The sequence below is a fragment of the Gouania willdenowi genome, chromosome 14, assembly GCF_900634775.1.
Source record: "Gouania willdenowi chromosome 14, fGouWil2.1, whole genome shotgun sequence".
Classification (NCBI taxonomy): Eukaryota; Metazoa; Chordata; class Actinopteri; order Blenniiformes; family Gobiesocidae; genus Gouania; species Gouania willdenowi.
Window position 1 is genome coordinate 16,868,034 of NC_041057.1, and position 14,244 is coordinate 16,882,277.

Sequence of the window (14,244 nt, forward strand, 5' to 3'; positions counted from 1 at the left end):
CATATTAGCTAAATATTTAGTTTCACCCGTGACGTTTAGATTTAGATTTAACATTTAGAATTAGATTCAACATTTACATTTAGATTCAGATTCAAAATTTAGATATAACATTTAGTTATAGATTCGACATTTACATTTAGATTTAGAATTAACATTTAGAATTAGATTCAACATTTACATTTAGATTCAGATTCAAAATTTAGATATAACATTTAGTTATAGATTCGACATTTACATTTAGATTTAGAATTAACATTTAGAATTAGATTCATCGTTTACATTTAGAATTAACATTTTGATTCAGATTCAAAATTTAGATTTAACATTTAGAATCAGATTCGACATTTACATTTAGATTTAACATTTAGATTCAGATTAAACATTTAGATTTAGCATTTAGATTTAACTTTTAGATTCGACATTTACATTTAGAATTAACATTTAGATTCAACATTTACATTAAGACATTTCACAAATATTGCTGTAAATCTGACCAAATGTAACAGAAAAAATACGAACATGTGTTTTTTTAAACGTTGTTTGTTGCTAAATGACTTAGCACGCACAAACTTAAAATCGGGGGCTACATGTTTCCAGATGTTTACAGGTTTTAGTATCACCCCGACAAGAGGCATCGTTTTTTTTTTTTTTTTGTAGTTAAAAGAAATAAGACGAGGGATGTGATTTGTCATCCGAACAGCTTCACCTGACCGTTTGCTGATTGTTTGTGATGCTGCTGAGACGAACCGCACACACACACCGACATGCTCACCAACGGCACTACGGGGAAACAAGGCGGCTACTCTCCATGCAACACAAGTGTGCACAACACAAGTGGGACCTTTTTTCTATTTCTTTTCTTTTTTTTTTGTTTTTACTTTTTTTGCATTAAGTATTCCTAAAAACGAACGAATCAGCTCCGAGAAACCAAACACACACACACACACACGCACAACAAAACACGTCTCATCGAAAAGAAACCAACAGAAGCAAAGATGTCTTCACATTTTCTAGTCAGTGTTAAAAATAGAAATTCACCCGTGACGTTAACTTTCTGATTATATACATCTATGTACAAAGATCTCTCCTGACCATCTGTCCGTAATGTCTTACAAAACAAAGGAAATCACAATAAACTCTTCTTCTACAAAGATGTGCTTAGTAACTTTTTAAACTTTTATCAGAGGGGGGACGTCGGGAGAATACGATCGCTGCTTTAGTCCGCACGGCCAGAGGGGGAGCCAAAATCCTCCAAAATAAGAGTGTCAGTGGGAATAATTCATTCTATTTTCTCGATTACACGTTATTTAAGCCAGTGGTTCTCAACTGGTGAGGCCTCGGGACGCAAAAAACAACCTGCATCTGAAATTCAGGAAAATATTTAAAGTCTCAAACTTTTATTGTGAAAAGGTGGGGACGTACGAAGCTGTGGCACTACATAAAATAATAAGTGCATGTTCAAAAACAGGTATTGTAAGTAATGGTGAGAGAAAAAGAAATATTCCCGTGACAAATTAGCAACAAAAATGAAGGAACATTGCAACTGGAGAAGAAGAAAGAATAAAGAAACGTAACTTTAATGTGAACGTGATGAAAAAGTTGTGCTTTGGAAAATGTGACGTACCTATTTTAACTGTGCGTTTTCAGTGCGCTGTTACGTGAATAAACTCCCTTCAAAATAAAAGCACAGTTTGCTCAAAATGTTCAAAACTTGTCAGAGAACCACTGAACTTAAACGATTAAAAAAAAAAAAAAAATGGTTTTTGGATTTGATTGTTGTGCAGCATGTGGACCAAAACAACAAGCGACCCCCGGGTAATCCTGCACATCATCAGGCAAACACTGTTTTTGCTCTTCCTCAGACCTCAGCAGTGCTTGGAAAAAAACAGGATTTTGTTGCATAATCAAGTTCAGCCCAGATCGAGGACTTAAAACCAGCCCGCCGCGTGTAGGCAGAGGCTCGATCTGTGTCAGAACATCTAGCTTTTTGCCTGGAGGTCGTAAAAATTATTTACCTGAACTCTGTCTCAGCTGAGAGATTAGAGGAAATGTTAGTGAGCGGGGCTGTGTTTCCTCCCGCAGTGTGTAATTCCAGTCCTGACGAACCCTGATCACCCGACACAGTGCCTGGCTTCTACCAGAACCACTGACAGAAAACTTGGCCATTTAGGATCCGGTCGACTCATTCAGAACTAAAACAAACACTAAAAACTGTTAAATCCTCTTAAACAAGTAGTTTCGGTCAAAATATTAAAACAATAACGTATAAATTAGAGTACAAGTCTGTGAAATAAAGGTGAAAATTATTTTAACATTTAAAGCAAAGAGTTACTGGTTTTGGGTCCTTTATCGCATTTGCAATTGATAAGAACAACAAATGCTAATGCTATTACATATTGGCACCACCTAGTGGTAAAAGTAGGTACTGGAAGTTTAGGCACGAAGAATTTTTCTCCATTTGTGCATTTTAGTTAGTTTTGTTAGTAGATATGTGAGGAAATTCTGCTGTTAAAATCTCTTAAACACGTCGTTTTACTTTATTTTGAAGATTAAAATCCTTTGGGAAGTTTAAACTTTTCTTTAAATTCCGTCAAATGCGTGTTTCAACGCAAGTTCTGTTTTCTTTTAATAGTAGTTGCGACACATTTTAGCCAGGTTTCACTTGTTCTAGCCTTTCCCATTGATACGATTAAAAATGGAATACTTCAACATTGTGTTTTTTCCATTTGCGCCACCTAGTCATGCAAATGGCTACTGCAAGTACTGAGCCTTTATTAAAAACTGTTAGAGTGTTAAAATCTTTGTTTCTTGTTATTTAGTGATGAGAGATTAATTCTGCTGGTAAAATCTCTAAATAGAGTCATTCAAAAATATTAACTTTATTTTGTAGGAGTTGTTGAGCAAAAAGGTTAAAATCCTTTGTATGGTTTTAACTTTTATTCAAGTTTTTAAAATGAGTTACTGTTTTTTTCCCTCCTTTTCATTGATATGATTGAAGACCATTTACTCCCATCCAGTGGCACAGCGAGGTACTGCAGGGAAACTGTTAATATATCAAATCAGTCACAAAAATTGCCAAAATTTGCAGGAAAATGATCATTTTCGATACCTTAAGCCATTAACTACCACTGAATGTGATCTTAAGTGGGTCGAAATGCTACAAAAACGCCTCCTAATTCTTGGTTTCCATCTTTTTTTTTCTCCTCAAACTCTTCTATTTAGTAAATAAAACTTTTCCTTTTTTAATGCACTAACGAGAGACCTTGAGGGGATCTGTGGCCTGGCGTTGTCTCCCAGTGGTCCTGGTTCCACCCTTACAGATTGACTTCAGTTATTAAGGCTCAACGGGCCGGAGGTAAAAGGTGCCCGGAACACACACTCTTTAAAAACAACAACAAAAAAAAACACATATTTAAACTCTGATTATGTGTTTCATCTGAAAACCATGCACACACGTGAACAAACGCACACACGTCGCACGCCCACAGACGCTCGACCCCCCCCCTCTACGAGAGTCGGGCTTTTTGTGTCACCTCTCGCTTTCACGGCCTCCCGAACACAAAAACACTTTTTATTTCTTCTTCTTCTTTTTTTCTTTTTTTAAAGGCGCGAAAGAAAGGGAGAACGAAATGGACTGAAGGCTTTTCTTTTCCAACCATAAAAACAACAGCGACATTTAATCAAAGCAAATACTGTTATAGAAATGTGATGTCGGTGTGTGTAAGTGTGTGTGTGTGTGTGTGTGTGTGTGTGTGTGTGTGTGTGTGTGTGTGTGTGTGTGTGTGTGTGTGTGTGTGTGTGTGTGTGTGTGTGTGTGTGTGTGTGGGCAGGCAGAACACTACAGCGAGGTGATTGATACAAGGCAAATAAACATATGTATAAAGTTCACAGTCTGGAGCTTCTTGTGTCAGGATGATGATGATGATGATGATGATGATGATGATGATGATGATGATGATGATGAACCTAAAGGGAGTTTATACCAGACATCACTTCAGCTGCTAAAATGTAACTAATTTTAATCAATCTCAACCAAAACAAACTTCAGATTATCATTACAAACACTTTCCCGTTAAATCGATTAAAATAATCCTAAATCTGAACTCCTCTAACGCGTCTTATTTCACCAATTTGGCGATCGAGATCCAGATTATGACATTTCAATCAATGTTGCCTCCACAAATCTATTAAAATATGACATTTTGATTTCTCCAAGGTGCCATAAAACCTCATATTTACCTCATTTAGCCATTATCAGACCACAAAAAATGACTTTTATAGGAAAATAGTGAAATGGAAGTCATTAAAATCCTGTTTTCTGGTTAAAATTCATTAAAACAATGAAACTTGGAGTCTTTCATTATCCTACACGAGGGCACACTCTCACATGTACCTAATTGAGCCCTGATCAAACCATAATAACAGAGTTGTTATGATAAGAACAGGGAATGAATACGTTTCTGCTTAAAATAATTTGCAAAGATTACATTTGTATTTTCTAATGTCTCAGGTTAGCATATGTACTCGTATGTAACTGATTTGGCCTCATTAAACCAAAATAACAAGGTTTTATAGGAATATTAGGGGATTAGATTCACTTTTGTCTGTAAAATAGTTAAATTATCCTGTGTTAGGGTATGTGCTCATGTTTGCAGGATAAGCAACTCAAGTGATGTGGGCTTTAAACAGGACGACTATGGACCATTTTCTTCCTCTTTAGATAGATGGATGGATGGGTGGATAGATGGATGGATGGATGATGGATGGATAGATGGATGGATGGAGGTTCCTGCTGCTGAAGCCCTCGTCGTTCCGCAGAGAGGTAAGAACAAAACAGGAGCGTACGAAGCTAAATTCCTCTCTTTAGCTTTGATTTGAAAACCAAAAGTGATAAAAAGACGTCCTCGACCTTACATCCCGCAGGAGGCGGAGCCAGTTGCAGAGTTTGAGGACGACACTGGTCGGATGTGCGGCGGTAAAGGGAGGCGGCGTCGGGGGTCGTGAGGTGCGGTGCGAGTTCACATCATCACGTGGCGCCGGCGGTGCAGAGAGAGGTGGTCGGACCGGGAGAAGGAGCGGTCGCACTCGGTGCAGCGGAAGGGTTTGATTCCCGTGTGCTTGCGGAAGTGCCGAGTCAGCTCGTCGGAGCGGGCGAAACGCCAAGTGCAGCCTTCCCAGGTACAGTGGTACGGTTTCTCTCCTGTAGGGGGGGGGGTGGACTCATTACAATCTGTAATCATGGACTTTGTGTGTATGTGTGTCAGGGTTGGGGTCAATTATAATTATAATCATGTAATTGATCATTATTTACAATTATGACTGATTATAAATGTAAATAAAACAATCTGTTGCTCTTATAATCATAATAGAATTATAATTGAGGTCAGATTATTGACTTAGTAATTTTAGTGGACGTTTTTGAGACTTTTTATTTTGCCATTTGAAATCAAATTTAAGACCAACTTCAAAGTGAACATAATTGGGAAAAAAAATTCCACATAAATAACATAGAGTTAGAGTCATTGCTTTTCTCGAGTGTCTAGTGCGGCCAAAGTAGCACACAAATATACACTAAACGACAGTAAAATACACAAACCAGAACATTGGCAGCTAATCCACTGACTGTCAGCTAGTTCAGTGTTTATATTATTGTGCAATGTCCATTCCTGCCACGTGTGTTGCCTCATTCTCTCTGTACTGTGTGCAGGCCCGTGTGTGTACATATCTTCTATTGTTTATTACGCTGTTTTATTTCATTTTATTTTATTTATCTGCTCCTGAAACTGTGCAAATTTCACCTTGTGGGACTAATAAAGGTTATCTTATCTAAAAAAACAGACTAAAATAATCAAAATCACTCCAAAAACACAAAATGACTACAAAAATATTCAGAAATCTATTAATGAAGAGCAAAAATAAAGAAAAAGAAAAATCATTAAGAAACAGGCAATTTTCGTGAAATGTTCATTTTCCTCATAGTGTTTATATATATTTTTTTTTTTTTTTTTTTTAAACGAATGCTACCTTTTATTTTGAAATGTGAGACTAATTACAATCATAAAATCATACTTATTATGTGTTCAAATGTAAGACTTTTGAAACATTGATTTAAGAAATTTTAATGACAAATAAGTCTTTATTTTTCAATTTATGAGTTTAATGTATTTTAAGACTTTTTAAGGATCTGTGGGAACCCTGTAATTGTAATTGGTATGGAAATACTATAAAAACTGTCAATTACAATTTAATGCAAAACTGGCAACCATGTTACACTTCTACGGCTACTATATTGCTACTATACGTAGTTATACAATAACGTGTTTCAGATCAACTTTTTCCACTTCCTGTCACTTCTCTTAAGGATCATTTTACCATTTAAAAAAAACTAATCTCGGGGTATACTGACAGAAAAAAGGCTCACACGCCCACACCAGAAATATTAATACCAATATTTTCAGACAAATTCCACATCAACATTGCACGTTCCACGCAGTATAAATGATTCATACTGTAACGTTTGTAAGGCGCCAAGAACATCAAAGAAATCAGTGACAGATACTGTATCAGTCCCGCAGGATTTTCTCTTTTAAATTTCATTGATTTTGGGACCAATTTTGATTTAATTTGGGGGAAATTATGTGAAATAATTTCAGGAGAATTGAGTTATTTGAACAATTTGAGATTACAGATGTATGCAGTCATGTGATGAAAGCATGGGAAAATTACGATCTTCCAAATATTGTTGAGTTTTTATTGAATTTTGTGTATTTAGCAGAAGGGTTGAGAGCGCTATAACAGAAATATTTAGTAATTTACACAATCAATCCTGTTTTCTCTGTCTTCTTAACTTCCTCCTGGATGGTCTAAGGGGCCAAATTTGGACCCCGGGCCTCGAGTTTGACATGATAGATCGTATTTTTTGTGTATTTTACAGCTGATGAGTCAAAACTCACAACTAACACACGAGCAAGGTGGGCTTATTCATTAAAGGGTTTGTAAGTGTGATTCACTGAATTTGAAATGTAGTTGAATGTAATTGCAATCAGGAGAAAAATCATTGCAATTTAAATTGTAATTAGGGAAAACATGCCTGTCATCGTAATCATAATTGAGTTGTAATTGGGCGTGGATACAGTATTATTCGGACTATAAGGCTCACTTAAAATCCTTTAATTTTCTCAAAAATCAACAGTGCGCCTTATAATCAGGTGTGCCTTATGTGTGAAATTAATATGTCAAAATGTTTTAGTACAACTTTGGTAAACAATGAAGCTGCACCACTTGATGGATTTTTGGTGCTTCAGGGCTACCGTAGTCAGACGCCTCATGGAGTGATATGTACAGTACTGTGCTTCAACACACTGAACTGAAAAAGTGAGTGTAATGTTTTATATTTTATGTGTTAAACCTGAACAATGTGGAGAGTTATTGTTAATGAGTTGAATAAAGTTTGACCTATCTGACTATTTTGTTTCGCTTAATAATAATAATAATAATAATAATAATAACGCCTTATGTATGAAAATAGACCAGGTCAGACCCATTCATTGTTAGTGCGCCTTATAATCCGGAGCGCCTTATAGTCTGAAAAATACGGTAATTGAAAACATAATTGTAATTAAAACTGTAATTGACCCTAACCCTGACGTGTGTGATGGCAGCGACAGTCTACCTGTGTGTATCCTCCTGTGAGCTTTGAGGTGGGAGCTCTTCGTGTAAACCTTTTTACAGCCCTCGTAGTCGCACATGTGGGTTCGCCGCCTCTTGACGTCGGGGGAATCTGGATCCACGGGTTCCAGGTCCATAACCGACCTGTAACAGACAGAGAGTCAGTCCATTTCTGTCACCTACTGGCTTAGAGGAGAATCCCAATACCTGCAGTCAGACAAATGTTCCATCTCAGAAACGATTAAGCAGTAAATACTATTGTCATTTGAATTATTCTAAGGCAATGTAACAACCTTCAAAAACCTGTTTCTACAAAATAATTATAAGTCACTCTCAATGCATAACATTTTGGCAAGTATTTATTACCCAATTTATTTTTTAATTCACTTTTCTGCTAATTACGACGGCGTACTAGGGCCACATTAACATAAAAAACAAATTGTAATATTTTAAGAATAAAGTTGTAATGTTATGAGAATAAAGTCATATTCTAATAAAATCATAATTTTATGAGATTACAATCATAATATTTCAAAAATAAAGTGAAATATTATTATTTTATCTCATAAAAATTACAATTTTATTAAGATACGACTTTGTTCTCATAAAATTACAACTGTATTCTCAAAATATTACAACTTTAATATCAAAACATTATGACTTCAATATTGAAATTAAGATTTTTTATTCAAATACAACTTTATTAGGATTCTATCAGAAAATGGAAAATTTGTGAGAGAATGTAAAAGTAAACTTACTCCAGTTATATTACATATGGCAGGTCTTATGAACAATGCATTGTGTTGGAAATGTCAGAATGATGCTGGTACCCTTATGCATTGTTTGTGGGAACGCCCAATTATTCAACGCTTTTGGGTGGAGGTCATCCATGTCCTTAGTGAATGGTTGGGAAAGTACGAAACTAATATATCAATCGGGAAATTTTCAATTATTATGGTTGGGGTATCAGTGGCAGCCAGGGTTATCCTTAAACATTGGAAAACTCCAATCGCCCCACATATTAAGGAATGGGCAAACATGATAACAAAAATGGCCTCATATGAATGCATGCTAAATAGATTAAAAAATAAGGACAACACAAGTCAGGATGAGACGTGATTCCATGTCTGCCTAATTCCACCCTTTAGTATAGTGATTAATTATTATTTTATTATTTTTACCTTGTAGAAAAGCCCCCATCCATGAATGTATCGATGCATATGTACAGCCGCCTTTTTGAGTGTGGATTGGGATTTTGTAATGTACCAAGAAAATGTTCAATAAAAAAACTTTAATTACAAAAAAAAAAAATACAACTTTATTCTAATAAAATTCCAACTTTAATTTTGAAATATTATGACTTTAATCTAATAAAAAAATGATGATATTATTAAGATACAACTTTATTCTTGAAACATTACTCTCGTAGTGCCCAGATTGTTTATTTTTGTTTTAATGTGACCCTAATAAGCTGTTGTAGCTAATAATTTTAAATTGGATTTATTCACTAACTCTATTATTATTTATTAATTATTTATTTTGCTAAATGTATATTTATTTTATTCCCATCAGGCTAATTGTATTATCCTTTACCACTAGAGGACGCCAAAGCAACTCTTTAAACACAACTGATTTAAACCCTGCATTATTTTTTTTCTCCTGTTTCTTCATTTCTACTCCTTACCTCACATTAATAAAACAGCATTAGTCGAGCTATGGCATGCTCCTGTATGCACATAATTATTACTTCTACTTCTAATTATTGCCTTGTGATAATAACTGTGTTTAAAGTCTGTGCTTGTCTCCAAAGGAGTGAATAAAAATGATTTAAATTCAAATCTGATGCCCTGCATTAATTTGACAAAGTGGAGACACTGACGACAAACAGCGTGATGTAACCTTGTTTACGCCGCATGTCCTGGGACGGCCCTGCCCAGCAACACACACAAACACACACGCATAAAAACCACACATGGCAACAGCCTCACTTTATTAAACACCCTGTGTGTGCGTGTGTGTGTGCGTGTGTGTTCGTGTGTGTGTCTCACAGAGAAGATTACAGCGCTAAGCTAACCGTCAACGCCCACGCCCAGGATTTCAGTTACAGCCTCACCCACTGGGTGTGGCCGCCACTCAGTTTACTGATCAACACGTTGGACTTGGACACAAAACACACACACACACGCACACACAGACACACACACACACACACACACACACACACAACAAAGCAGAGGATCCACATTTCACCCAAAGGTCAAAGATGTGCTTTAAACACACAGGTTAGCCAGTGCAGGTTATTTATGAAGTTATAGCAGTAGTCATGGCAGTGCTGCACTTATGTAGTTGATCAGAGAGAAGATCCACCCTAAAACACCATCTCCCATCATCCCACTGTGCATTAGCCTAGCTGTTCTCAGCCATGTTAACTCTGTATTACGGTTTATGGGATCAATAATCTAACATTAAAGTGCCGTCCATCAACAGTTTTTGAGGTAAAACAATGGCCATTTTCTCAAGTGCAGTCCCACATCTAAGCTTTACTTTAAACCAGGGGATCCTCCACTGTTTTTATAAATGTGGCCTGAATAAAAAGCGTGAAAGTGGAAGTAAAATGCTTTTTATTTTTCATTGAGTAGATCTTGACATCACCAAGGTGGAGGTCAGGGATCTTGGGCTTGAAAAGGTTGGAGACCACTGCTCTACAGTTTCTCTAGCTTATGGCGGCTAGCTACAAGCTAAACAGGCAAACAGGTAAACATAGAAGCACAAACACCTCTACCTTTTAATACTATTAACTAACCAAAATGCATTTGTAAGATTAGCTTTTCAACACCATATTAATCGAAATCCATAAATCACTTTGTCCAAAAGGTTCTCAAATCTAAATATTCCCCTGACACACTAAATTATTATACAGAAAAATACACGTGTCTACCATTACTGTCAAGGTTTGGATTTGAAAATAAGGGAAATTTTCTGGCACCCACTACAATCCGTCCCACCCCCCAACCAAGCTCTAGTATCCCTTTTATTTTGAGACAAGTGTACAAGAAATCTAAAATAGCCACTTGTCAACCACTTACTAAATACAATTATGTGATTAGAATCTGGTAGGTCGACCTTTATGAACATTGAAATGCTGTGAACATTCCTACTAGGGCTGGGCAATGTGGACCAAAACTCATATCTCAATATATTTTCTTAAAATGATGATATACAATATAAATCTAGATAATTTTATCAAATAAAGTCTGACCAGAAAAACAATTCTGGGTTAAATTTGCTGATGCAAAATACCACACAGGGACATTTATTAACAGATGATCAATATGTGCACTCAGAAATCATCTTACTGAGCTTTACATGTTGTTCTGAGAAATAATAGCAGCGAAAACTAGTATTTTGATACATAATAAGCTATAATATATATATATGAAATATTATAGTTTTATTTATCGCCTTGAATCTCGATATATCGCCCAGCTCTAATTCTTAAATTATGAAACAGCCTAAATAAAAACATAAATGTGTATATGAAGCACATGTGTTTATTTAATATACTTACAGTTTATATACAAGTCAACACGTTCCATATTTACTGTTAATTTCACATTGCTTGCCTTTAAGTTAGACATTAACATTTTATTTTCATTACATATTTTATTATAATTTCTCATGCTCACTCATGTGGTTCTCTGGTATTCACTAATGACTTATTAGACACATTTATTACAGACTTTACATCCTTTAACACTTTATAAAGCGGTGTATATTTGTGGAGCTTGTGATTGGCTGATTTTTTATGGTGACTTACGTTGTTCCTTTCGCTGTGGTAGACATTAAAATCTCAGTTATTAATCTAACAGAACGTGTAACTGTGTCCCATCCTGATGGTCTTTAGGAAGATAAACTCTCTGTCACATTTTACAACGTAAAACGTAAACGAGTACTTTGTTTTTTTCGCCGGAACGTCTTCATTCATTCATCATCGTTCTTCTGAGTTGTTTCCGGGTTTGTTGCCGCTGTCGGCACTAATCTCGCGAGAACTGCCACTCGGGACATTTCATGAGGCAGTTCTCGCGAGGCTAGTGACGCCTTTCAGTTCAGTAAGGCATCTTTGAATTATTATTACATTAAAATGCGGGAAAATGGCGGGAAAGAGGGGTAAAATATGGGAGTTTCCCGGCCAAAATGGGATACTTGACAGGTATGAAGTGTAGACAAAACTGAACAAGAGGCTGATTTAAAATAAACATGTCAAACTTGTAGCGTTTACATGCTTACATTACATTACTGGAAATCTATCTGTAAGCTATTGAGAGTGTTCTTTAGTGGTCAAAGTTAAAATGACAGAAACACGGAAGAACCAAAGAGTAAAACACTGCATAATCTTTTAAATAGCCCAGATGTATAAACATGTTTATATTGAGTTTCCTTGCAGCTGATTAAATGTTACACATCCATCTAAAACTTGAAATTAAGCCCCTTTGTGTCTTTTTTCTTCAGTATTTTAACTAATTGTTGTGGTGTAGTTCTCACTCACCCTGCGTCGATGCTCTGTGCACTGAGTGATGCCGATCCGGACTCCGTGCCGCTCTCTGCATCGCTGTCACTCTGATACTCCACTGGAGACGTTGACCCTGGCTTAATACGAACTGCACGGAAGGAGGGAGAGATGGGATGGAAGGAAATTGGGGAGGGGAGGTGAAGAGGTTGTCAGAGCAAACAGAGAACAACAGCAGGGGGTAAATAATGTCACTAATTAGTGGTACATGTTGGGATTCCTACTGTATGTGGAGTTTAGTTTGGTCTGTGTGGAATTCAGGACAAAAAACACTTGTTTTCAACTTTAATGACGAAGTCACTTGAAACCATCTGTGATGTAGTTCTATGTCTTCATTTCTGTTTCTATTCACACACAGAGACACACAGTCATGGCGGCGCCCTCGAAGACAAGTTCCCCCACATGGAGATATTCTCACTCTTTTTCTTTTGTGGACGACAAAGATTAGAACAGCTGTGTCTGGGTTCAAAGCTCATATTTAAAGCTACAAACAGCGTTTCTTACCTGTGGTAGAACTGCTTATCTACAAGTTAAAGGAGACCCCATGAACACACATTTTGACTCCTCCCACCCCCTGTTGGCCAGGATGGGTGTTAAAATGACCATCAGCCACACATCACACAGCAATGAAGTGAAATTGGATACTTTCCCAGGGTGCACCTGTCGAAATCACCACACAATGGTTGTTTTAACTGTGTTTGTTCCACGCTGTTGTTCTCATGTATACACACACGTTACCTCGGACATCAAATTTGGCATGGTTGTAGAAAACTTGAAGGAGATAACAGAATACATTTTCTCAAACAGCAATATTAGTGTTGTTTCTTTTGTTTGTTTTGTTAATATTATGGGTTTTTATGTTATTCTAATCATGCTGAAATTGCAAAATGACAAGGAAATGCCCTCGTATACATGTTTTAGAGGAATATTATATTTTTTTTTTATATATATATATATATATATATATATATATATATATATATATATATACAGTAACTGTGTTTTTTATGATAACTGTGTCTGTCTGGCTTGAATCTTTGAAGTGTGCTTAAATGTTATTGGGAGGGACATGATGTTTTATTTCATAATACTTTGTCCAATGACAATAAAAGGATTCTATTTCATTCTATTCTTTCTATCACATATTTACATGCAATTTTTCCCTGTATGCAGGTGGGCAAAGAGACAAAATGTGGAAATGTCAAACTTACACGAACTCTCGAGTTACAATGGAATTCATATGGCACGGAGTAAACGCTCACCTATACGTATCACATAATTAAACCGTAAAAGGGTTTAATGCCACATAATTAAACCGTAAAAAGGTTTAATGCCACGAGTGTAGCAAAAATGAAAGGATCAAATAAAAAAATAAAAAGAAACATAAAATTAATAAATCAAAGCCGTACATACCCCAACGGAAAAAAAAAAATATATATATATATATATATATTTAATGTCTCTGCTTTCTACCTCTGCCACCATCATTTATTTGTATAATATTTATCATTTTCACTATCTTCTGTATCATAAATTTCCATTCCTGTTCACACTATACTCCTTCAGTGCTCAGGTTTGGGGCGTCGCCTTATTTTACTTTTACGCCCACCTTTTGTCTGCTGATACGAGCTGGTAGTATTTGAATGTGTGAGCCAGGAGGGTGATGGGAACAGATGTTAACAGGAAATAAAAAATAAACACACAGATGATGCTAATCAGCAATCAGGTGGGTGACAAATCTCCCACGGCGAAAAAAGTCGGAACTCCAACTCTAAACTCCAACTTTTCAACCTATTTTATCGATTCCTTTATATGAATCTAAGATAAATTCCAAGAGAAGACGACCTTCAGTCTTTAGGGTCTTCCAGAATGAGATCGCAGGAATGCTATAACTTTGACGCTCCAGCGGTTTAATGATAGAAAAGGAATAATTACATCTCCTGAGCTCATCAAAGCATTTAATGGAGTTTTAAGGCTCATCGTTATTACTTATGGTTCCTTCTTTAGGG

At 36.2% G+C, this 14,244-nt stretch overlaps 1 protein-coding gene across 4 annotated transcripts in view; it reads right to left on the reverse strand.

The window, feature by feature from the left end:
* Positions 1-637: 637 nt before the first annotated feature.
* klf8 (Kruppel like factor 8) overlaps positions 638-14,244 on the reverse strand; it is a 75,556-nt gene continuing 61,949 nt past the window's right edge. For all 4 annotated transcript variants that reach the window (XM_028466404.1, XM_028466403.1, XM_028466407.1 and 1 more), the window contains 3 exons: positions 12,215-12,326; positions 7,673-7,812; positions 638-5,200 (listed from right to left, as the gene is read on the reverse strand). In XM_028466404.1, the coding sequence (XP_028322205.1) occupies positions 5,019-5,200; positions 7,673-7,812; positions 12,215-12,326 (434 nt within the window). In that variant the 3' untranslated portion in view covers positions 638-5,018. The remainder of the gene's footprint in view (positions 5,201-7,672; positions 7,813-12,214; positions 12,327-14,244) is intronic.